The 27,872-nt window shown below is 40.3% G+C and overlaps 1 protein-coding gene across 1 annotated transcript in view; it reads right to left on the bottom strand.

Annotated features, from left to right (window-relative positions):
- The window catches only part of LOC149788820 (uncharacterized), a 65,582-nt gene extending 39,951 nt beyond the window's left edge, over positions 1–25,631 (bottom strand). The window contains exon 1 of the mRNA XM_089973553.1: positions 25,509–25,631. Coding sequence (XP_089829679.1) covers positions 25,509–25,631 — 123 coding nt within the window. The remainder of the gene's footprint in view (positions 1–25,508) is intronic.
- Between the last annotated feature and the right edge of the window lie 2,241 nt (positions 25,632–27,872).

Raw genomic sequence — 27,872 nt, forward strand, 5'->3', positions numbered from 1 at the left:
AGATATCATATGTTAATATTCTATTAAATAATTAAATGACGTTAACGATGAAAGAAAGGGTAGAAACACTTATGTATAAGGGGAAAGGAGAAGTAAAAGACATAACGAGCTGAATTTAGATATCGTTTATAAAAACAGACCATACAATAGGTAGTAAGATCCTGCTAACATGATTAAAACATGTGTCGGATACATAATTAACGTTATATTCATAACAAAATTCTAACCTTGAAAACCGCGATTAATTTTTTGGATACTTAAAGGAGAAGAGGGGCCTTGATCTTAGATATCAAGAAAAGGCTTTTGACAGAATATAATGTAGTTAGGTAGATATAGTTTCTTATATACGCATGATGAAATTTAATATCGAACATTCCGCGAGACATGATTGTTCCTTACTGATGATATTAGATATAAAAGCAATAGAAGTTCTCCGAATTTAAATACATAACAATACACATAAAAAGGGAAATTAACTCTCAAACTTCAGAAATGAACTAAAACGGGTACAGCATTTTCATGACCAATACAAAGTTTTCTTCTGATGCATACACCTTCAAACAGTTAGAAAAGGAATTTATGGACTTCGGGAAAAAATGGGATCAAGAATTAATCATGCTAAAACTGAAATTCTGTTAATAGGTAACTGTCGGGGCTACCACCTTGCATCCAAACCAGAACATACATGATCCTAGAATAAGATATCGTATTGGACTTGACAAAATGTTTGGATAGATTTATAGCAGCAGAGAGGACGGGACCTCAATGAGACGTCCGGTGGTTAAACACAAATTTCGACAAAAATAAAGTAAATCAATTAGAGAAACGCTAGGTCAAGTTAAACGCTTTGGTTTAGGGTCAGGTACCTTATTTTTTATTTTGGAGGACGCTTTTATTTTAAGCAAATGACATTTCAGACAAGTGGTCTGTTAGCCCCCTCTGCTGCTACTGTTCTTTATGGTTGTGCAATTTTCAACATCTTACAGGTATGGCCCCATGGGTAGTCTCTCTTGGATATCTCTGTTCTAAAAATAAATGTTTTGAACCAGAGGTCTTGTTAGAATTTTGGAAGTAAGAATCCATGACTCCCATTTTGGTAAAAATATGAGTCCCACCAGCAAAAGTTGCAGCCCCCCCCCCCAAACAACTAGGCAACTTTTAAGAACTAATGGCTGCCACAGATTTTAATTTCTACATTCTTTATATTACTGACATAGCTCTTGTTTGTCCATCAGAGTTTGTCTGAATAGTTTCGACAAAAGCTTATTCAAAGCACTAAGCTAAACATTACACACTTTTTCTTACGCTTGGCTACTGTCCCTTCCTAACTATCAGTTCTACCAACTTTAGCACTCTCCTGAATCTCATTACAATCTTCGTCAGCTTTCCGTGGAAACCCAAATTACTCATTCAAGTCTAAGTCTCAACATGTCATGATTGCGAGGTCACGTGCACTGCTTAGTCCTTTACACTCGGAAAGAAACACAATAGTGAAAGCTAAAGTTGTTCGTTTGATGTACTGTTACAAATGATCACATGCACCATATACGGGTCTTTCTGCCTCTGAATTCAAGTACTGTAAATATCAATATATTTGCCACCCAGCTGCCAGGCAAGCCTTTGATATTGCCGCTCAGATATTGCAGCATGTTCTTTTGATGTACTCTTATAATGGTGGGGGGTCAGCCACTAAATTTTGTCATTGTAAATATTAGCACAGCTAACTGATCAACACATAAACCCACTTTGCAGGTGCCTGAAGTAGGACTGTCAAGTCTGAATTTTACCGGCGTCCAAATACGCGTGATTATAAGCGTTTCCGATACCTCTGTCAGTTTTCACTAACAAAAACTCTGCCAAAGATTCAATTCCTTGAATTAGTGCTTTCCTGCCTCTTATGCCAGATTTATCTCTTCCATAATGCTGTATTAGGATTTTAAGTCCAACATTCCCATAGTCCGCTTGTTCAGACATGAATATCTTGAATAAATATAACCGGCATATTGTCCATCGAACACGTACATCAATGTTGGGCTCAAAATCACACAGAGGTTTTTCCAGTGACATGTCAACAGACCGACATGAATGAAATTCATTGTTATCATAGATATCACCATCCAGTATTTGCCGACTGAAAACGTCCTCTGAGGACAAACCGAGTTGTGAGTCAGCCATTTTGGTTTAATGTGTCGCCCTTATTGGAAACAAGCATTTGTAAAACTTCCACGATGAAAGGTAGGTTAAAACTACCATTAAATGCCTGTCCCAGGCTCCAAAGAGCCAATCAAATTTAGTTTCACAGCCATTCATATCAAACCAAACTATCCAGATATATCGATACAGTAACGAGCGCTGTGAGACATCTGCGGCAACGCGCATTACATCGCGAAATGCACGTTTAAGGTAAAACGTTTAATAACAATTGCACAAAGTGCAAAGCACATTTTTGTTTATATCCGCGACGTTGACGTACGTTTTTTGATGAACGTGTATCACTGCTTTAAAGGTACGCGAATTTGTACAAATTACGTGAACTCGCCTGTACTGGCATCATTTTCTGACCCAATGTTTCATTCACGTTAGACCGGTAGGAGGGGTTAGATGCGATTTTAAATATATATTCTTTTTTTTCTGACAACTCCACCATCGATTTCTTATTGCGTTAACACAAGCCAAGAGGTGGCTAGAGTAATATATGGGCAGTTATTTACTGGTTCACACTTGCAGTGCAATATCAATGCTTAGTAGTACTCATGGTTTAAGACCTTTGAAAGGTAATATTGCACCAGGAGGGAAGGATTTTCTGTTTTGTAAAGAAAATAAATTTATGCCATGACATGTTTTGTTTCTCTCTCTCTCCAATTCTCTCTCTCTCTCTCTCTTCACACACACACACACACACACACACATAAACGCATGCAATATATATGCCTTATCCATCACATTAAGGAAAACGAATTATGGTGCAGTGACAAGTTTTTGTTTTATTTCTGCATCTGGCTTTATATTAAGATCAAGGCCAATCAGAACGTGTTTACTGGCGTTGAAGAGAAGACACTGGCAGTAAATCATTTTTCATTTGATTTCTCGTAAAGATCTATCATTGTATGCAGCAGTCCATTCAGATTTGAAATATGTTTAACTTTTATTAAACCTCAGTAATACTGGAAGAAGCGGACCTCCCAACTCTTATGATTTTGCCATAAGTTTTACGAACATTACCTTACATTACGGACTTACGTCATACTAGCGAAAACTACGGAAGACTGATCACTGCCACAAAATCCAGATAATTGGTTCATCTGTTTTATATGGATCCGGGTTTCGTCTTAGATTTAGTGAAATTAGGGAACCAGACTAACTTTACAGCAGCTTCACAGACGCTTTAAACTTGACTTATCTGTTCATGCAAAACATCTGCAGGATCAAACTGTTTATGGTGGTGCTCTACAGTTTCACAGTAACTCAGACTTCCCAGTATGTCTGCATAAACTTCAATAGGAACTGTCACCACGTATAGGCCTTCACAGCCACAGTAGACGATGCCAACACCCCAGAAAACACCACAAGGGCGCTATTCGCATGATCTCTCGAGACTGAGTCGTTAATGATGATGATGATAACTCCATAATTAACGTGAAATATCTGCGTGGGTAATATGCCTATCGCGCCCACGTGTTTGTGTATAATTACCTGGCTGGAGTAACGCGAATAGCACGAGGTGATAATGTTTCCACGAAAGTTAAACAAATCAGCAACAATATAAAAGCAAAAAATAAATGACATCAGCGGTGTCACACAGGTATTAAATAAATTAACCGTGGAAGCCACAGCATAGAATAATAAAATTCCCGAACTGGAGGCAAAATTCCATGCTGAAAAAGTAAATTCCCCGAAATGGAAACCGAATTTAACACATTAATAAATCAACACGTTCAGTTATTCAATGATTATAACCACCTCGCTTATGAAAATCCGCAAATTCTTACTGGTGATTATAACGCGGTCGTCGAAGAAATTAAACCACTACAATTAAAAGATTAAAACAGCAAAATACAAACTTAAATAAAAAATGATCAGCGGTGAAATGTGATAATGTTATGCTTGTCATGCATGATAAGCTTCTGATGCAAAATTAAACCAAAGTACCCTAGTTGTTGTTGAAGTTAACAGTGCTAGTGAGCATTTTCCCCATGTCCCGCCTGCGCTTTCTTTCAATCTCAGTTTATTTATTTTCTTCATATTTTTTATCTATTTGTTTAATGATGTTTCTTACCATGGTAGGAAGTGGTAAATATTCCATAACTGGAAATTTCGAAGACTGAGCAGCCTTTGTTACTGCATCGTTGATTTCATTCATTGTACTATGTTCATTTTTGCGTGATGGCTGACCATTGATTTGACTTTGTATAACACCTTTATATTAGCCGTCGATGAATTTATGGCTGAGTTCAGCGATGTTTGGTGCTATAACGGACATTGATATTTACCGGGTTCATTATATCGAATTGATTTGTCTAATTGTTTGATATTTTCAGGCATACGTAAATGGTACCCATATGAAGTATTTCCATGTAAAAGTTGCACCAGTCATGCGTTCGAAGTCGCGTTCCATTAACATCTGACAGACGAACAAATGTTTAGTCGCAGAATAAATTTATGGAAACATAACTGGTTGTTTAAATATATACCCCTGCAACAGTTATCGTGTTGAGTAACCGCTCTCAGGTTGGATAAGCGGTTGTCTGTCTTGTTTGAATTAATATAATCAATAACGAGATTGTCATAGATTATACTGTTAAAACACTAGTAAATAAACCTTTGAGAAAATTGTCCATTGCCACCAAGGCCAGCTTTGTAATAATTAGAATTACAAAGAGTACTTAATTTCATTTTTCGTTTGCAGTGTCTGATAGTTCCATCTTGAGATGCCTCGTAGTTAACGAATGCGGGTTGTTTTATGAAATCACTCTCTATAATATACAAACGAATGTATTTAATTGTGCGTTAGATTATTTAAATAATTTTAGGCATATCAAAGTTGTATTGACGCGCATAATATCTAGATAATTCTCAATATTGCTTACCGCCACATGCGCCACATAACTGTCTTCGTCTTCGTGTTCCATTTCCACAGCGTATGCACGTGACAGGACATTTGCTCCCCCGTCGAATATGCTGGCCATGAAACGAAAAGAATTCTCACTTTCTTTTGCGCGAACAAAGATCAGTTGATCCCATCATTTTTCATTTACAGACATTTTGCGTGGTCATTACATTTGTTACCCACGACACATCTAAATTTGAAGACAGATTTGTTTAAATAATACATGGATCAATTTGCAAGGTTATCTCGAATCGCCACCGTTACTGTAAAAAGAAAACAGACGTGAATTTGACTTTGATAAAATATCCAACTTAATGATCAAGTCCAGTTTAATTGCGAGTATCAACAAACCTACGAAAAGATGTTATCGTGACGGCACAGCTTACACGTGGTCAACGTTTGAGATCATCCACGTTAAACCAGTTGATGCAATGAATAATGAATAACGGGTTCAACGACTATTAATTACCTTGTTTACAAGCAATAGTTTAGCAAAATAAAGTTTGTTGTACTTGAACCGACAGGAAAAATTTGGACTATCTGAGACAAATAAAATGCCTTGTCTCATAATAACACCGTTGCCGTGTTAAGTATAAGCTCTATACCGGGAATGTTAACCGGGATTGACAAACCATATTACACGCGGGTATATACAGTGACCACGATTATTTATGGAATTTATACGATTACTAATCCCGCCATTAACGCGTTGTTACCGATGAAACTGTCGACGTTGAACTGTGTAGCCGAGGATTTTAGCACAGCGCTACGTGGAAACGGATTAATGGATAATCGGCGTGACAAGAAACAAACCGGGGCTTCAATCAACGACGTAACCGAGCCAGAAAAAAGTTAAAATTTCCAATAATTGTGGCAACGATATCGGGAGAGATTTTACATGATTTAGAACATTGCATAAATGGAGATCCGATTAAACTTCACACGCGTTAACACCCACTATGACAATATTAGCGCGGGATCGTCCTCTTAAATTTAACCATGGAAACATGTTTGATTTTATCGCTGATACAATCAATACTGATCACGTGTCGGTGTGGCTGTTTCAATGTTCAAGTGACACAGGAGAATTTGATATATTTGTACGCGTAAACCGAGACATTTATCGTCGTGGGTCTTTTCACAAGGAGATAAAAAATCGTGTACTAGTATAGACCAACAATGACGCGTTGTTGAGTAATTGTTATACAGTTCCGTCAGTGGCAGCTCATTTTGCCCAGGAAACAAACTGATGGAGACCAGCACGTGGTGAATGTATCAGCGATGTTAGACTTAGTTGCATCGAGTACGGGCTGGGCGGATTGTGAAACAGGAGGTATGATTACAACGATGTTGAATCCATGGATATAATAGTGTGTTATCCAGGGAGTTTTGTTGGTTACGGCGATTGTCATGAGCGGTTTATCCAGTTTGGACATCCCAGTCATGAAATGACTATAATGTCAATAAATGGACCATTGTCGGACTTTACTTTGACTGGAGTTGCTCGTGTCAGATCATCTCAGTTCGCCGATAGTCTTCATCTGATTTGATATGTCTAGTTTCGTAGACATTTTTCGGAGAAATAATACGCCTCGGTGGTGCAGCAGCAGGGAAGTTCTACAGACCATCCGTTCCAACCAAAATAAACCTTCCTACGAGAACTTTCTCCGTAGAAACCTCAGATTTCACTTTTGAGCCTTCCTACGAAAATTAATTTGCGTAAAATCACCGCCGAGTGCAATTTATGTGTGCATTCAGGCAAGTAAAAAAGGAAGATTTTTCGGGGGGGGTCTGGGATATTTATTTGTGTTAATGCGATTTTGCATCTTTGGGCTGCTTTTTCATGAATAAATTTGATCGAGACCGATTCGATACCTACTACGCGGATCATGAAGATTGATCGTGATAAAACCATGCGGCTGAATAAATTTTTGAATTTGTTTATGTCCATGTCACCGTTACACCAAGTCTGATGAATATTTCTCAACGTGTGTGTGTCTACGCCGTTGAAAACCGATAAAATATTACAATTGTCTCTAATTACCTTTGGAATCTGCGTATATCTCTGTGTCACGTAAATCACATCGGTGTTCTTGTGTCTGCCACGCGAGAATATCCTAGCCGGGTTGGTCTGCTTGTCCAGCATAACATCATCGAATACAACGAGATTATTAACATCACCGTCTAAATTTTCCACGGATGGAGCTTCATTGATGTCTGTGATGAATTCGATTGTGCCTTCGTCGGTATTGTCACTAAATTCCTTTAGCACCTGATAACAGCGCTGATCGTCAACGGATGGTGCAACCAAATACAATTTATCCCATTTCAGCCATCGCATAATCAAATTTAGCAACAACTGCGTCTTACCAGATCCAGATGGGCCAATAATTATCATTCTTATCGAATTCGGTAATATCGCATTATGTTTCACCTGCTCGCGTCGCTTCGTGGCGGAAAAATCAATTACATTCATGTTACTAGAATACATGGATCTATACTGTGTTAAGTGTCGCACTCACACAGCTACGTTAAATCCAATCGAAATTGTCACACGCAACAACAGAAACGCAATCAAAGGGGAATGCGAAGTTTGCAAGACTCGCAAGTTTAAATTTGTAAAAAAAAAAGTAGAACCGGAGGAGACATTGCCTCCTCCTTGTCAAATCTACCCGGAACTCCCTGGGCGAAATATCCCGGAGAGAAGCATCTGCCAGGGTACAATTAATGTGGACCCGGAACAAGACTCGATATAAGACTCGACGATAATAACCAACCAAAGCAAGGTGAAGATCCAATAAACGCCATCGATAGCGCTTGTTACTACCACGATCTCGCGTATCGCAGCAGAGATTTACAACAAAGGCATCTCGCTGATATCAAGCTAATTCACGCACTAAACGCGATTCCTGACAAAAGTTTCAAAGAAAAATTGGCAACTTGGTTGATAAAAGGCGCAATGAAAGGTAAATTAGTACTCGGCGCTAGTAAATAATAATGGAGCAGATATATTATTCTCCGCGAGGATTTTGGCGAGGAAAATCAGCAATTGCCAAACTCGCCAAGGCCGCAAAAGTAAAACAATCCGTTGCTGAATCGTGGTTATCGAAACAGGCAGTTTGGCAAATATATCTCCCCCCACCTAAGAAAATACCATATGCGAGTTTCACTGTCAGCGTACCTAATGAAGTCCATCAGGCTGATCTTATGTGTCTTCCTTACGATACCGTCGACGGAGTCACATACAAATATGTTCTGACAGTCGTTGATATCGCTAGCAGGTATAAAGAAGCCGAGCCATTATCGAATAAAACAGCAACGGAGATCGCTAAGGCGTTTAGCGAAATTTATTCACGATCCCCGTTGACATGGCCGAATCTTCTTCAGGTTGATCCAGGTCGAGAATTCCTCGGCGCGGTTACTTCACTGATGAAAAAGAATAATGTTAAAATCCGTCGCGGTATTGTAGGTGTTCATCACAATCAAGCTATCGTCGAAAGATTCAATAAAACGCTTGCAGAACGATTATTCGGATACCAGTACGCGCGTGAATTTATTCAAGATAATCGATCTCACGATTGGGTATCAAGATTGCCTCATGTGATTAACGCGTTAAATAACGAGACAACTCGAACAATAGCAATGAAACCCGCAATTGCAATTACAAAATCGAATATACCCCTAAAGCGAGATTCCACAATTCAGCCTGTACTAGGTAGCGTCACGGTCAGATATTTGTATAAAGAAGGCGAGGCCGAAGGAGGCAGAAAAAGAGCAACCGATCCAAACTGGAGCGTTACAACACATAAAATATCCGCCGTAACAAGATCGTCAGGAAGACCAGCTATTTATATCCTAGATTCGTTAGCGCCACAACGCGGATTTACCAAAGAAGAATTACAAATAATACCCGAAGATACTCAACTACCGCCAGCGTCACTAATGTGATTTATTCGAATTCTACCTAGCTGAGATAATTTTCTTACTCTCGACACGGCTAAATATACTAAATTTGACCAGGAAATTCTATCATCGACGATCCAAACTTGGCCATACACGGTCAATCCCTGCGACGAGTGTATCGTTGTTGCGTATCCTAGTTTCCATGGCGATTTTTCTGCGTTTATCGCGTCATTGACAAGATTAATATCAACGAAGATAATATCATTCAAGACTAAAATCTTTTCCTCTCCGCAGGGCAAAGTAACACTGATATTTTGTTTCCTAGTATCAATGGGCCTGTAACATAGCGGCACCTGCAACGTTGGAAATTTCTCACAGTGCAACTTGAATAACATTTCCTGGATAATATCACGAACAATTTTCCTACTAGCAACAATCAGATGATCGGGACGCCATAAATTTAGAAAATTATCCATCGGAGTCTCGTCGATTATTCTGCTCATTACGTCACATTGAATCTTATTCGGTTGTAATCGAATTAATTTCTTAAATTCGGTCAGTAAAATATCCGTCGATCTATAATCGGCGTCGATTTCCTCGTAATAATCAACGAAGTTTCTGAGCCATTCGTGAGGCGATTCGCCATCGATAGGATCAGGTTGGCCGTGATCTCCGCACATTACCACGGCGGTATTTTTCCCCTCCAGCCAAGTCAATATCGATTTTAGTGTATCTAGATTTACCGTGCAAATTTCATCAAATATAATGATCTTGTTGATATATTTGTTTCCCATGCGAGCCGAATCCCATAATCCACCGCTGTACTTGAAATAACTATGATACGTGCAAGAATCAACCCCGCGTTGCTTTATTTCTCGCGCTAATCTGTGAGTCGGAGTCAACACAATCATATCGGAGTTTGCAAATAAATTTATCGCTCGCGTTGTTTTACCGCTACCACCAGGACCATTCATGTAAACGAATTTACTGCGTGAAATTGGGTCAAATGCAGATGCGGCAGCCGAAGATTCTTCAAATTTATCACAATCTTCAACATCGGCATCTTCGCAATAATCTAGAATATCTTCGTTTTTTATCCTCCAAGTTCCCCATGAGCTACCATCGGTGATTAAATTTTCCAGCCTGTATTGGTATTTTTTATCGATATAAAATGAATCCGTCGCGACTCTTACCGCGATATCAGAAAATTTATTTATCATCGAGAGTAAATTTATGCTCACATAAGCGAGCATCGACGACCGCAAATGTGTATATTGCGCTGATTCTCCATCAAGGTAGCTAATTACGGTACCTAACTTTGCTCCGTCGATGATAATATTCTCTCTGTTGCAGAATATTCCTCGCGATACCGTATCGGCGATTATAAAATCCATCTCGGCATCGTTGATAAACAACCTAGCGTGTCGATGTTTATGATCAACGGATCCGCCTTGAGTAAATTTGCCAATTATCTTTCTTCCGATATCTTTCGCGTTGTCACAATCTGTCGGTAGCCACACCTTAGTTTGTTTCCTATATGATATAATTGCCTCACTCACTGTCAACGATACTAACATCGACGAATCCAGCATATATCTCAACAACACCGCAGGAACCCCACGACGCTGGGATAAATGCCTACCAAACCAAATATAACAGATTTTATGTAAATTTTCAGCAAACTCGAACGAAGTGACACAAGCGAATCCGGTCATAACAAAATCAGGCAACGGCCCGTTAATCGCCACTCTTGTCATCTCGCTGGTAGGATGGCCGAATTTAGCAAAATAATCCGCACAATCGCCATATCCGAGGAAACTTCCAGGATAGCACGCGCTCATGTCAACGGAGATCATATTTTCGAAATTGTACTTGGTATTCCACAATCCGCCATGGCCGTACTCGATACAGCTAAGTTGAATATCAGCGAGATATTCATTCCTCGTAGGTTTCCATGAGTTTCTCTCTCTGGCAGCGTGAGCAGCAACAGACGGAACCGTAAAGCAATTCGTTAATAACTGATCGGGATTCGACGAATATTTCACCGCGAGATTTTTCATCGATTCGTGTAATATTTCATCACGGTAAATATCTCCGCGTGGCAAGATAAACTGATCGTATTTTTCTTCGCTCGAGAATAACCAAACCGATATCGGATCAGACTCGGCTAATATTTTTATATATCTGAACATGGCATCGGAATTGTCCTTTGCAGCGTCAACGGGATAAAATTTAACAGCACGATCCCGCGGAAATATCATCACCGATTGCGACCACGCGTGGGAATTATGATCAACAATCTCGATTGGTACTCCTCGAGATTTATACGGCGACGAGTATAATATTTCTCCTGATAGCGTTTTCACCGTGATAGGAAATTTAAGTTTCTTACTCAACGCAGCTACATCGTCCACAGATGCACCATCAGCGACGGTCCTCGCCCACGTGTTAATTTTATCCAACCTCAACTGGGTCAGACCAGATCCACGTCGAGCGTTTTTCATATGCTCGATAACGCGCTCAGCCATGCAGTTTATCATCGGCGATTCTTTCATCGCAGGTAGATTTTTCATGTCCGGGTTGTTATTCAGCCTATAAATACCATAAACAACTGCACTAGATGGATATGCCCTGGCGTAATAGGGACCGTCGATTCCCAATAACAATCCATGCTTAGAGTTTTTATCGAGGGTAACATTTTTCTTACCGCCACGCACGGGATCTCGTTTATCGCGAATAATCCAAGTGTCGTCAGGCATTTGTGCGATAAATTTTATTCCGAAGATAAATCGCTCTTCGGAATGTTCGGTTTTTATGTGTTCGATTATTTTCTTGGCTCGCTCCAGATTCATCGTGGCATCGACAGAATTCGTTTTCCAAGTCGACCAAGTGTGAACCGCTCCCTCGTCGAAGAATTCTTTCTTGGCTCGGTCAACCTCAGGTATAATATATTCTGCCTCATCAAGATCAAATGCATCCATGATTATATTTTAGACAAATGTTTAAATTATAATAATGCATTGCAAATGGATACTAATCGGTTCAACAAATTTCTGTGATAAATCCTGCAGAGGTGATTATTGCGGCGCTCATATATATGCAATTCCACGTGGCAGCAAAGGACCACAGCGATGTTTAGTTTGCCAAGTTGGCACTCGAGGAAAGACACGGTTGTGTTTGTCCTGCGGAGGAAAAAATTATCGAGAATTGCGGCGATATTATGAAAAAAGATCCTCGTCGGTTATAACATGTGAAGAAGATTATATTAATCGATTCAAAGCAAATAACGATTTAGACATATAATTATTATATAATGAACTTGAAATCAACGATTCCTCCAACAACAACGAAATGCGAGTTTAAATCTCATCCAACGATCGAGGGATACGAGGCGTCATCGGATGGTATCGTTAGAAATATTAGAACAAAGAATCGGGTCGGTAAGGTTTGTAATTCAGGTTATCTTGTTTTTACCATCAACAAAAACAAAAAACGAAGATGCGCAAAATATTTTTGTCATAAGTTTGTATTCGAATGTTTCAACGGACCAATAGAAATCGGTCTTGTTATTGACCACATCGATGGAAATAAACTTAACAACAAGATATCCAATCTCCGAGCGGTCACTCCGAGTCAAAATTCAAGATCCGGCAATGCCGGTGGCGTACGGCGACCATCTAAGGCGGTTAAATCGGTAAATCGAGAAACAGGCGAGGAGCTTGCATTTACATCGATAAACGCCGCTGCAAAATAGTTTAGTATTAATCCAGCATCGGTGCAACGTGCAACAGAAAAAATAATCAACGCGACATTCTCATATCTATTTGGCGAGTGGATCGAATTTTACTATATTCCGATAATATCTGATTAAAAATCTCAATATTTTCTAAAAATTAATTGAATATTACAAATTTGTATAATGGACGAACAGAATATAAATAACATCATCGAAGCCATCGATGACCTGAAAAAGAAAAATGTAAATTTATCCTCAGAGTTGGACGCGGGTAAAATCCGGTCCGAATTTGAGACGATTGTTCAGGGAAAGCTCGAGTACAGATACACGCTACCGTCAGAATACAAATTCATAAAGAAAATCCAAATTGCCATGTACCAATCACTTGCGACTGTCAGCGATGATCAAATCGAGGATTTTGTTAAATTATCGACGCTGGTAGAAAAAGTTAGGTCGAGTTTGTCCGACGAGTATGAGTCAAGAAAAATTACAAGCTCGCGCGTCAGGCAGTTGAAAAAGCTGGTCGATGAAAGCAGAATCAAAGATTCTGAAGATTCTTAAGATTCTTGCCACAAAAAAAAAAAAAAAAAATTTCAAGAATCTCCGATTCTAATTTTTATTATTTTTTTTTATTATTTTACTGAAATTATGCAATTTTCTTAATTTTGACGGGTATTTACCCCACCAAAAACATAAAATTATATAAATTGCACAATTTGACGGGTATTTTACCCCAACGGATTTACTAAATTATATAAATTACTCAATTTGACGGGTATTTACCCCATCAAAATTAAAAAAATTTACTAATTTTGAAAAATGTCCTGGTTTTTATTTATTTTTTTGGCCTGTTTTTTTCCCGTGGAGAGATCAAAAATCTTCGATTTTCACGATCTCACCAACAAATTGATACTCAGTGTTTCTCCGCGTATATCAAGCAAATGTCCATTTTGATCTGTTAGTTTGAAATTTATCCTCGACAATAATCGATTGTGACATCGCAGGTAAAACGGATTTACTGGCTCTTTTATTATCAAAAAACCCGGAGATGCGCTCGGTGAAAACGAATATAAGATAAATCCCTGCTGTGCCTGCTCTGACACAGACGAATCCACATTGTAGCTGTTTTCAACGACATCCGCGTGAAGATAAATCGCGATAACCTCCGTTATGTTAACGATACCTGGCGAGATATGCCGCCCTTGCCCGGCAGGATCATTATTATGTTTGAGAATCGATTCCGATTGTATTTTTTTAGTCCACGCGGCATGTAATTTCGGAAATAAATCATCGATGGTATCAACGACGGATTTTCTCATTTCATCAACATCATAATCCGGAAATTTGAAATTTGGTAGCGTTTCCTCGGTTAATCCAAATACTCTCATGAATTTTTGTTTTCCTCCTGAATTTTTGATCAACTCGAATTTGCTAATAGGAAGAACATAATCGGCAATTGATATATCGTCGATTATCGCCTGAATGAACATACCGTGATAATATTCAATATCATTCGCGAGGTGATTTAAAATCTTCACGCGTCCGATAATTTCGCTACATGAGCCTGATTTATTTAAGATGCATTCATGAAATGATTCCCGCAATAAATTTAAATGTATTTTATGTTCTTGAATAAATTCGTCGAGGGTTCTTCTTACCAAGATACCGTCTATGGGGGCTATTATCCTGTTAATGTTGGTAGCGTCGAAGATTTTCACACCGGGGGGAATTTTAGGAAGAGGCAACCACGAGAGAATTCTTTCGTTAATAAAAGTAAAAGCGAACATTACCAGGTTAAATTTGTGGTTATTCATGAGGTTGATGGCGCTGTAGATCAGAGGCTTGTGTTTGATATCTCCGTACCATCCTTCGTCGGTGGTAAAATCTGATCTTTTTGGCTCCGGTTGCTCTGGAGGAGCTTCCTCGTGCCAACCTGGAATAATAAAATCAGATTTTTCTGGTTTTGCCAGAGGTGCGATTTCGGGCCAACCTAGAACTGTCCTAATCGATGACTGGTAAATATCAACGATATATGGCGATTTTACTTCGATTATCGACGACAACGTTGGATCGTGCGAGGATATTTTTATTCCTGGAGTAGCATCGCCGGTTATATTTGATATTCTACTGGTAAATTCCTTACCTAGTTGCTCAATTTCGTAACTGCCTGTTGGTATGCCAACGACGATCCAATCGGGAGTTCCATCGGGGCGGTTTTTATTGGCAAAAACAAGCGAATTATTAGATGATAATCTACCAAATGATTTCGACCTAACATTGGGCCAGCTGTTATAGACGCGTAACTGTGACAGCGCAATTTCCTTGACGCTAATTGGTATTGGAAAATCGATACTAAATTCTGGCCTGGTTGAGCTTGCCGATATCAGCGTTGTTATCGGCGGTGTCGTGTTTGTCACGATTTGAGTTAGTTCGGACATTATTGATATTCATTTGTTCAATCTCGGAGTAAATGCTTATCATCGAAGAAAATTCTAGGTCGGATATAACGCCGTCGTTGAGACTCTCAGAAAGCAGCGATGATAATTTCGAATACGCATTGTTGACCTGGGATAGTTTACTCGTGTATAGAGACAATTTCTCATTCGTGCATGATGATATTTTTTTTGCGATAATATTGAGAACACCGGCGATTGTCGTTGTCGATGAGATTATTATCGTTGCTGCGATCGGCGCGATTGTTGTCACCGCGGATAACATTATTCCCGCACCGGCGATAATTGCACTTACCGCGTACACAGCAACATCGATGGCAATTAATCTGCGTTGATATTTTTTTATTTTTATCTGATACTCGTCGAGGAGTTTTTTTTAGCGAATCCTGCCATGACCTCGCCTGATTGTAACGGTAATCAGATGCGGTCATTTATTAGTATCTACGATAACAATTACGGATTACCAATCAATTATCGCGTGTATTCGGATAAATATTCGAAAATTATAGTATAACCGATTGGTTCCATGTTGGTTCTTTCTAGTGGTTCTAGCTCGAATAAGTGCTCGAAAGTTGCAAACATCGGATAATTAAAATATTCGTCGTGGATTCCTCTCGGGGTCTCTATTTTAAATTTTATCGAGGAGAGAAAAAATATTCGATATATTCCAGTAATTGGCGGGATAAATTCAAATGTGTTATTCTCGGGTGTTCATGTGCCCTTTTGTGTTTTTACCACAAATGGCACATGGCATGGTAGATTTTTTGTTTCCACCTCCGCTGGTATCGAAATACGCGATAATCTTCCAAGATTCATTGACGATATTTTTGTGTTAATATCGTTAATTTTTGTAGTTGTTTCGATAATTTCCCTACCTAATTGATTTATGTCAGAGGCGTAAACAGTTTTATCGACCCTTTGGTCAATATTTGTGGTTGCGTCGAGAAGTTTCGTGTTTAAATCTCGAATTTCTCCGTCGTACGACAATACATCGATCTTTTGACGCGCCAATTCACGTACCACGTTAATTTCATCGTTGATTTTGGCAATATTCTCGTTGATTTTTTTTATTTTCTCATCTATCGATTCAGGTATCGTGTTAAACCCCTTGGTAAATTCGGGAGCAACAACATCGCTGAGTTTATTAATTTCCTCGCTGATTTTTTTGTTGAGATCGTCGATTGATGTTTTCTGACCCATCGAGATATTTACTCCGTTAATTTCGGCAAGAATATTAGTAATTTCCTCGTTGATTTTTTTTATTTTCTCGCTGAGATCGTCGATTGATGTTTTATCGATTTTCTGACCCATCGCGGTATTTATTTTGGTAATTTCCTCGTTGATTTTTCTTATTCTCTCGTTGAGATCGTTGTGTGTAGTGGAGGAGGCATCGATGAATTTTCTTATATCATCGTCGAGTTTTTTGTTGAGTCTATTTGATGTGTCCTCGAGTTTTTTAAGATCGCGATTTAAATTGCTAAATCTTTTCGATACCTTGTCCTGAAGATCATCGTGTAATGTCTTATCGGATTTTAGGAGCAACGCCGCCGATAGCTCGCTATTTTTTTGTTTCATATCCACGATATCGGCCTTTGGTGGAAACTCCGCGATGATATCGGTAATATCAGCGATAGATTTTAATACCATCTCCGATTGGCGAGTAAATTGACTGATGTGATCATTATATTCGTCTCGCTTGATTATATCAGCTATTTTCACATTGCTTGTTTGTAATCTCCCCTCGGTATTTTGAAAAACAGCAACTTCGCCAGGATCCACTTCTGACAGCGATAGAAGATTATTAATATCACTCTTGGTTGCAAATTTTGATGTATCGATGTCGCCTATTTCTGTTTTTTCTTTCCTGTAGAGGGATCTACCGTAAATATCAACCATGATATTTATCTATGGCGTATTTAAATACGATCTTGTGGTACGGATCGGATGATTTTGAAATTGCGTCGAGGACATCAATTGATTCTGGGCCGCATATCGGTGGATCCATTAACGTCTGCGTCGGAAGTGTCGAATACCAAATTGGAATATTTAACTTTAACACGTAATTGACGAATTCTTTTGGTGGAGCTAATCCGTACGAGTCAAAATAAACAACTTCGCGTGGATTAATCGCGTAGGCGACCCAGTGTGTGCCAGGGCCGGTATTTGAATCGAGATTTATTATTCCTGTCTCGGTGGGGTTTGGTTTTTCTGGTAGTTGATCCCGCATAAATACGCCTCTGAAAAATTTTATTTTTTTATTTTTTACTTCGCTGAGTAAATCTAAATTTGAGGCTGGTAACCTAAATTCAGACCGGATCCGTACGGGGGTCGTCTTAGGTAAAGGCCGGATCCGTACGGGGGTCGTCTTAGGTAAAGGCCGTTTCCCTTTTTTTTACCGTATCGCCCTCCCATCACTTTTTGTGCTATTTTGGAACCTACACCTCCAAGCGCGCCTAATCCTACCGCTTTTGCAATTGCCGGAAGAGCCCCAGCTAGCAGCCCTGGAAGAGCGGCAAATAAAGGGAAAATGCCGCCCGTTTTGACCATGTCTCTGATGGCGCCTATGGAAAGACTCACATGAACACCAGAATTTGCTGATTTGGCCTTGGAGAAACGTTCACGTTGACTCTTAGTTAGCGATAATTTGTTAGGCCCACCCTGAATTTGATCATTTTTCAGGGTTAATTTCAAACCGCATCGCTTTGCTGTTGCTGTTTGGAGCCTTTTTATCTCACCCGGGGTCAGAGTTACACTGACGTGTTCGTATGGCATATTAATAATCGCTTAATCTAAATTTAGAAATATTTGATTTTGTCACATTTTCTCGACAGGAGCGTCGATGATTCTCATTCTGCCGCTAATTCCTTCCAAGATCATTGTTCTATCGCTGAGAATAACCGCGATAGCTCTTGCTGCTGCTCCAGCTGTGTTAATTCTAGCTTTGAAATGAATATCAACGACGGATTGTTTTACCAGGTCGAGATGTTCCAAGGAAAAGTAGTATATAGGATAGCGAGTATTAAAATCCAGCTGTGATATTTGCAATCATGTATCAATATTTTGATCACGACCCATGAAACTTAGCAAGCGATGATATGCACGGGCCGTCGAATAGTTGGCAAAATCAATCGATATTTCCTCGGATGGTTCTTGTTGGCCGTTTATTCTCAGTGATACGTTTGTTGCCGCAAATTGATCGAATATCATGTGACTGGTAGTTTGAGTATATCTATCTGCAGATTGAAGAGCAACAAAGATGTGCTTAGGTGCCGAAACGCCTTGTTGTGATGCAATTCGCCAGGTAAATATTCCGTCAATATTAACGTTGAAGGAGTCGGTCATAGTTGTCAGCCAAGACATGACGGATTTTCCGCCTTGATTCATAAATGATAATAATTTTTCTTCCTCGAGCATCGATGGAACTATTGCTGGCATCCTCAAGATAAATTTGGTTAGGACAACCTTACCGACATCAACAGGATCCCCACTTATGTCTCGCCAGATGGCTCTGTTATTACCTTCGGTGTCTCGAATAAAAACGATTGTATGTTTTGCTCCGTAAATAACTTTCCTGAAATGTCTGCAAAATCCAAAAATGTGAGATAGCGGAATTGCGCAGGAGAAATTTCGTTCGTTCCCCCTTAACATTGCTCTCCTCGTGGCAAATCCAATATTGTAATCGTTATTGGGGCCGATTACCACTGAATGAACATCGGCGGGAGCGGCGTTAGCGGCATTTCTCGGTCTGCCGATATCATACGGGGAATGTTCAGCGGCATTGGAATTATCCTTGGTGAACATCATACTAGGACCGGCCGACCTGGTAAAATCATCCGAGTATCTCGCTAGGCCTATAATCGTCGTTGCTATATCAACGTTGTCCGTGATTGACTCAATTTCTCTTCCGTCGATCATGTAAGTGGCGCTCTTGAATAACGCCATGATACCGTTGTTGACAAACCCAACATTAAAATCTGCATCGTAGTTGGTATCATTTGTCCTAATAATTTTACCAACAACTTCGATATACGCCTCAGATGGAAGAAAATATCTCGTTGTATCGTGAACTTGAATTTCAATGCGACCAATCGCATTTGGTATCACTGTGTCGTACGAGAAATACTGAAAATCTCGCACGGAGGTGTCTCGTTTGACACTTGTGCGAACATTTATTAATAAGATTCTCATCTAAAACGAAGACCGCTGCCTGAAATGAAGCTTGTATTTGCAACTTCGTTTGCGAGATTTGTCTTAGCAACTTCCTGTGCTAGATTTGTCTTAGCAACTTCCTTTGCTAGGTCGTTTATTTTTTTATTTGCTGCGTCGTTTATGGCTTTGCTGATTTCGGGTGGCATTTCGCTGGTGCTAGGTAATTTGACGGGTTGTTTTTTACGCGTTAAATTTGATATTCTGCTTTTGATAGCATCGAAGCCTTTAGTGGCCAAATTGCCGATACCAGAAATGACAGTCTCGCCGATTTTTCCTATTGCTTTTGACGCGAATTGCTTGACCGTGGGTCCGATTTTAGGTATTACTCGCGTGACGAGGCTTTTGACGATGTCGCCGAATCCATTGCCGTGGATATATTTATATACAGGCAATCGAGAGTTAACTATGCGGACCTGTCTGGGTCTGCGTTGATGTTTGTGAACAATCATGTTATTTCAATTGTGTTGTTTTAATCGATGAGTTCATCAATGAGCTCCTTGTAAATGTGAGAGTCGATGACACCACCGCGAAATAATCGCTGACAAATATCTGAGGCCTCGTTGATTATTTCACGAGAGTTATTTCCGGCTCGTTTTCCTCCGATTAATACTTCGAGGCGAGAAATGTCGTTGACAACGCTATCAGGACAAACGGTATATCCGCTTCCTGTCTTTGGTTCTGGACTACTTTCCCATCCCTGAAATATATCTTCCTCTTCTTCTTTTTCTTCTTCCTTTTTTTGTGTTATTTTTCCAATAAAATCTTGGTAACCCGGGTCATCAAGATTGACTGATTTTTTCTTTGAAGCAAAATATACCGCTGGAATCCAATTTTCTTTAGTAAATTTATCAACGCGTCCGGATTTCAGGTATTTGTCTCTATCAATGAAGCCAAATCTGGCAATGTTGATTAAAGTATCCTCGTCTGTATTGAAATAATCGATGGAACTTTCGTCAAAATGTGTGCGAGGAAAAGTTCCTGAGATATTTGTTACTCTCCCTGTTTTGGGAAGTACCTGAGATGTATCGGGGGATTTTATTTGGGGTATTTTTCTTGTTTTTAAAGATTGTGGCGTCACCGGAGATTCAGGTTTTTCTTTCACCCCCCGAGATTGACTCATATTATACAAAAATCTATCATTTGCAGATTTACGAAATTGATTAAAAATCGAATCGCCCCTAACTATCCTGTGTATATTAACTCTAGCTCGGTATATATTCCTGTACCAAGCATCTCGCGATTTAATTTTTTTTAATCCATCCTCCGTTAAAAATTTTGATCTGGCGTTAAATGAATCTTCGGCAAATGCGCCAAGTTCATTAAGATTATTACCAAATAATTTAAATTGTTTTTCTATCGTTTTCCAACCATCATCAGTAAACTTATCCTTTATTACTTCCCGAGGTTCTCTATCACTTTCCTCTTCTTCTTCTTCTTCTTGCTGTGGCTGTTCTTGAGGTAATTGTTCTTGTAGCGCTTGTGTTTGTGCTCGTACTTGCGCTCGTGTTTGTGCTTGTATCAATTGTTCTTGTAGCTTTTGTGTCTGTGCTCGCACTCGTTCTTGTGCTTGCATTGCTCGTGCTTGTTCTTGTCCTTGATGAATTTGCTCAAGACGACCCGGCACTACTCGAGTGTGTTCCTCAATGTCTCTCGTCATGGGAACAAGCCCACGCTTCCTAAGTTCCTTATCTTCCTTTTTGTCACCGTATGCGACCTGCTCGATTGTTCCAGTGACTGGCTTTAGCCATTTCGACGATATCTCGGTAATTCCATATTCTGTGTCTTCATGTGCTCGAACCTTTTCCTTGAATAATTGTTTTGCCGGAATGAGTTTCTTTAGTGACGCTAATTGCTCTCGCGCTAATCTAGCCGAATGAGGCTCTCCAACTGTGCTAGTTTTCCGACTCATATTATTTTCAAGTATATTATTTTAATGTGACGTAAAATTGGCCAATGCAGCCCAAAGATGCAAAATCACACTAACACAAAAAAAATATCCCCGGACCCCCCCCCCCCCCCCCGAAAAATCTTCCTTTTTTACTTGCCTGAATGCACACATAAATTGCACTCGGCGGCGATTTTACGCAAATTAATTTTCGTAGGAAGGCTCAAAAGTGAAATCTGAGGCTTCTACGGAGAAAGTTCTCGTAGGAAGGTTTATTTTGGTTGGAACGGATGGTCTGTAGAACTTCCCTGCTGCTGTGGTGCTATTACAATATATGCAAAACAAAAAATATTGTCGTTGACGGTCAGCACCGCAATTATATCGTATCGGAAACAGACCGAAGCTTGGTTACCGCAGCCAAATAAACCGGATGCTGATAAAGTCAAAAAGGAAATCAGAGAGAAATTTCCTCATCTTGACAAACCCGACCGGGATAAGGTTTTCGGTAACATATATAACGCCAGAGTTAACAACGAGGAAAAATTCGCGACGGACCTTGGCAGAAAAATTAAAGGTAAATTTACTCAAGGTGGAAGTGATAAAGGACGAAAATATGCATAGCGCCGAGTTGAATTTTGTAATCAAGGACATGATAAATAAGAATGTATTTACGAGCGTTGCAGTCCGATGGAAGTTAGCTAGGTAAAATTGTGAGCTATACCGAAGGTGAATTTCTGCAGTTTGTTCACTTAAAATCTTGCGTATGTTTCTATAAATCTATTATCAAAAGCGAATATATTTCCTAAAATCGCGGTTAGAGTTGCCGCGGACATATTTAAACTTGTTAAAAGGTACTGAAATTAATAAATTAACTGATTGGCGCTCATGGGTAATAAAAGAGGAACAGTTACAATATGTAAAATCCGCTGATGCTGAAATCAATGATAATTATCGTTGTTGTACATGTGCGAAAGAAGAGTCAACGGTAGCATCTGTGCATGATCCAATATCCAGATATAAATCTGTTAATTTGAATGGAGCATGTGGAGGGGGTAGGACATCACGAACTATCGAATTATTTTTGGACAGCAGTAAAACGTTATTTTTAACTGTTACACACATACTTGCCAGAGAAATGATACAACGGCGGGTACAATCGTGTAATTATAGCAGGTTTTTCGATATCCTATCTATGGGAATGGGAAATAAATGTGTACCTGCGGTTACAATTTGGGTTGAAATTTGCACGGTGTCATCGGATTCGCTAAAAGTTTTTCTTGATTGGTTATTGTGGAAATATAACGTGGTGATTATGTACGGTGATCATGGTCAACCACCGCCACTTGTTGGAAAGTCTCTCTACGAATGGTTAAAGACTTCTTTAGATTATTACAAGGAAATAAATGACGACCAGAGATTATTCGATGAGATGTTAATAACGCTTAAGCGGTTAATCAGAATACAACCAAATACAGATCAATGTGAGACACTACGAACATTGATCAAATAAACCCCGTTGGATAAATTTTGGAACACAAGAAAACCAAGCGATATAATAATAGCAAGTAGAAAGATAGTTTGTGATAAACTTCAACAGCAGTTATTTACCACGCATACAGAAAAAGGTTCCAAATCTACCTGTGCCGTCATGTTATAGACCAGTTGATTTACGACGACAAAACATTTATGTTGCTATACCAGGATCATGACAGCAGAAAAATCTCGTACTAAATGATGTTGTCGAAGTTAATATTAACGCGGTTGATGGCGCATGAAACTTGAATAAATCTCCGTGGAAGTTGGGATACGCAATGGCGATCCATTCATCTTTGGGATTAACTATTACTGATAGGCATGTTTGGATTCTTGATGATCGTTTTGAGTGGTCAAACTTAGTTTATCTTGCAGTTTCGCGTGTTAGAAAGATAACTCAGCTACGGAGAAGAGTCATCTGTGTGGATTTTATAGCAACTAGTAGCATTGATGCCAACAGCGACAGAATAAGAAAATAATTAGCTAGTTATAAACAGTGCGAAAAAATTTAATCGCTACTTTGATCTTGACGCCGAATTTATAATGGCTCTGCGACAACAGCAAAATAAGCATTACGCCGACCGTAACGCAGTAATGCTGGACAGTACTCGAGTAAGCAGCCAAAGCAGTTCACCGTGGATAGAACAGATAATAGGCGCGGACATAAACGTGATAATACCAGGTTAACCTGTCTTGAATGTAATCGACGTAACTGCGGTAGTTAAGTGATCTCGGTGGTAAATATGTGTTCTTCATGAAATACTTGTAATTGTTCACGTGTAAATCCACGTTGAGCAGCAGCTGAAGCTAATCTGCAGATTTCGGTGGTAGCTAATTTAGCCATATTGGCTGTCGTGCCAACCATGCCTCGGTGACAACACCTGTAACATTTGCTGCGTTGGCAAGGTTAATAATCGCTGCTTTACCGTTCTAGTATCCTCTTGGGCTGTAATAAATCGACTCCATTATTGATTAATTACCAGCCCCTAATACCAGTTTACATTTCATCATGGATCTTATTAACCAGTTAGCTAATGATTCTTTGACAGATTTATTTTTATGATATTTAGCGCGTGAATTAATTTCACGTCTCCGATACGTCGCTGCTGAATATCTTTACCTTTATAACACACATCACGAGCATTACAAGTTTGATCAATAACATTTATTGGATATTCACCAGGTATCGGTTGGTCTTATTTATCAAGTCTGATATCAAGACTGGTACCAGTGCCACAATACTTATATCCTGGAAGATGTTTTCTCCTGTGTATTTCCTCCATAAAACCCCTGGTAGCCTTGCTAATTGTGTGGCAATATCTCCTCCTTTTTTACTGTTTGGACATTGGATAAATTTAATTTTGTGTGTACCACATCGTTCACGTTTGCCCGTGAGTAGTTGTCTGTTATTTGTGTTGTTATAGTTGTTACAGTATCTGTAGTTGTGGATAATCTGCACTTCACACAATATAAATTCATATTAGAAGTATATGGATGTAATTGATTTTTTTAGCGACACGAGCGCGCAAACTGATTAAACGTCATTCAATGTTACCAAATTATGATCGAATTATTATTATAGGACCGCCCGGATCTGTTAAAGCACAATTACTGCTTAATTTAATAATGAGATGGCTCAAATGGGATAAATTGTGTTTGATAGCTCCGTCAGTTGATGATCAGCAGTGTTATGAAGTACTTAAGGATTTAATGAAAAAGCAAAGTTGTTGGATGAAGACGTTACTTAATTTATTACTAATATCAATGATGCCCCATCTGTAGATGACTTTGACGGAAATATCAACAATTTAGTTGTATACGATGACGTAATTTTGGAAAAACAATCAAATCCGGCTAGAATATTTTCGCGAGGAAGGCATAAAAACACTGATGAGATTTATGTAACTAAGCGGTACACACAAATATCTAAAGTGACCAGGGAAAATTGTAATATTCTTGCCGTGTTTAGAGGAGTTGATACGCATGCGATAACGAATATTTTTCAGACTTGGTGTAGCAGTGATATGGATTACAATCGTTTAAAAATTAACTTAGTAAAGCATGGTCATCCCCGCATGATTTCATAGCAAAAACTTGTATATTCACGGTCACGATATCGAATTGGTCTTGATACATTTTTAATTGAAAGCAGCAGGGAGGGTGCGACCACGACGAGGGTCACCGTAGGTAAAATCGTCGTTGTAAACTCGTCGTTCTACACAATGACACCACAGTGACAAAATTAGCTGACACGACCAAACACATCCAGCTTTTCAGAGACTTATTTCACTTCATTTTCGCGTTTTGTTTTGTTAGTTTACCAAAAAGGGACCTTGTAAACAGTGGTCGGTTCGACATCGCTGCTGCTAGAGGTCAGTGTTGTTCTCTGTACTTTTCCTGCAGTTGCCTGATGGAGAAGATCATGACGATTGTAGACGCTCTGGGTGGAACCTGCTCTGCGACTATGGATGTACTCTGTCAGCAAGCGTCTGCGGTCTGTTCATGATGACACGTGCGAACACTTTACCCACGAGACCGATAAGTGATATGCACCAGTAGGTTTTGCAGTCGCTTCTGTCGTCCTTTTTCCTGTACAGGATTACGGTGTTAGCGTCTCTCATGAACTGAGGTAACTTCATCCCAACACTGGCAGAGGAAGCCGTACAGATGTGTGAGCAGCACGCTGTAGCCACACTTGATGACTTCTGCAAGGATGCCATCCTTCCCTGGGGTTTGACCTATGGACAGATTCTCTAAGGACTTCTTTAGTTCTGCCAGAGCGGGTGTCTCATCTAGTTCGGCCATATTGGGTGGTTTTCAATGCCGCAGAGGCCATCTTTGGTCACGTGGTTCTCTCTGGAGTACAGATCAGAGTAATACTCCACTCAACGCTCCATCTGCTTGCGCTTGTCACGAATGGGATCGCCTTCGGCAGACTTCAGTGGTGCTGTCATTTTCTTCGTGGGACCCATTGCTTTCTTTATACCATCGTGCATGCCTCTGATGTTTACGATATATTCTGATGGCTGGATGATCTGACAGAGCTGAATCCAATATTCATTGGCGCACTGCCGTGCTAACCTCTGAACTTAGCTTCTGGTAGTCCTGCGTGCGACGCTCTTCTATGGCTGGCATGGGTGTGATAGAGTTGGCCTCAAACCAGTCATTGTTCTTTGAATGTTTCTTACCAACGATTCGTGTGGATGTGCTGTACACATTTTATCTGATGTGATCCCATCTCTGTTTGCTACTGCCGTAAGGAGATCCTGAATCGAACGCCTTGGAGAGGGCATAAGTGGATGCCTCACCCTTGCCTGGGTATGGCGTTATTCTCACATGAATGCGTGGTTTACCCTCTTGTTTACAGCAGTAGATCTTCTGCTGAAGAACCTTTCTTTCAGCAGACCAGCGAGTGATCAGTGGCGTGGTCAACTATGTGTAAGGTATGGGTAAGAAGCACACCCTTCATGGTAGATCATCTCGTAATGAACAGGTCCTACTGGTGCCTGTGGTTGGACCGGGGATTTGTCCAATACACTTTGTGCTGTGGCTCTGTCTGAACATATGAATTGGTGATGCTGAGGTCGTGGTAAAAGCACCTCGCCTGGAGTCGCTGCCCGTTCTCATTCATCTTCCCAAACTTGCCAAGACAGGAAGGCCAAGAGTCATGATCGGCACACACCCTAGCGTTGGAGTCGCCAATTAATATCAAGTTATCTTCTTTGAAAATTCTGTCGGTGCGCGAGGCTAACTCGTCGTAGCAGAAATCAATGATATATGCGGTGGCGCTTAGTGTGCGAGTGTCGATTCTGATCAGATTGACAGGCCCGGTTGTGATGTAGAGGCGAATGGATAGCAGTCTTCCGTCTCCTTGTCGGCAGGGTCCTTTATCCCTATCAGAGAGCTACTGGCGGTGAATCCAACACGAAACTCTCTGTCTTCGTGTACGCTCTTTTCTTGCCAGAAGAACGTGAAGTTCTTTTCTCTGAGGGACCTATAATATGGTAGCCGTGTCTCCTGCAGTTAGGTGATGTCGACCTGGCGTCTTGAAAGTTCGTCGTTGATGACTGAAGCCTTTCGAACATCGCTGATTCTCTGGAGGTCATCTTAGAGCCCAATCAGCATGGTCCGCACATTCCAGGTACTCAGCTTCAGGATTGGAGGTTTCCTTGTTGGTTTCCTTTTGTTGTTTCTTGGTGTAGTAGTTACAGTCTGCTTGTCAGATACTAGCGTGCCTTAAGCCATACGCACCTAGCAAGGCAGGCGAACTGGGGCGGGACCGCACCCTATTGCCTGGGGGCTGCCAAGGTTGAGGTTGGATGTGGTTGTCCTGTCAGACATGTTTTTCTCTCCCACTGTCGGAAGAAAACCTGGCGTCTGACTCTACACCAATCACGCAATGAGTTATAACCGGTAAAATGTTGCTTTCCGTGTTGTGTCGACGCTGTGAAGCGAAGCTCTAGTATCCTATCCAGGGATGTTGCCCATGCAGCTGATTCTCCCTCTCCACACAGCTGATGGATCAAAGGGAAAGTGCAAGCCAATATGCCGTTTCTTCAGCAACGTTGCAGGAGTTGCCGAGATGACACTGAAAGCAATGCCAAGTCGCCTTAGGGACTCCGTTTCCGGATTTGTTAAGGTTTACTCCCTTAGCCTTTTCCGTGACAGGATGTAGCCGCAAGGCAGCGGAGGTTTGAAGTCGCAGTTTACCGTCTCCTATGATGGGCGTCCACCCAAGTTTACCGAGCCCATCTGCCGAATGAGTCTTGTTTTGAGGCGCCAGAAACTCGCTGTTGTCCCTTCTCCAGTCAGATTAAACAGCTTCCGCCGCACTTAGCAGTAAAGTCAATCGTGAAGGCCTTGAACTGGATTTGATTGTCAGAGGCGCTCTCAAACGCAAGCCATTGAGGGATTTCCAAGAGAAGTGGGTGCTAATCTACCACATCCGCCACCCGCGATAACAACCCTTGGAATCCAATGCTACACGTACTTCAATATGAAATCAATAAGGGCTTCTGCGGTGTTGGGGAACGCTCCAGTGCATGC

Source organism: Sinohyriopsis cumingii, chromosome 11, assembly GCF_028554795.1.
Source record: "Sinohyriopsis cumingii isolate HCF-2022 chromosome 11, ASM2855479v2, whole genome shotgun sequence".
Taxonomy (NCBI): domain Eukaryota; kingdom Metazoa; phylum Mollusca; class Bivalvia; order Unionida; family Unionidae; genus Sinohyriopsis; species Sinohyriopsis cumingii.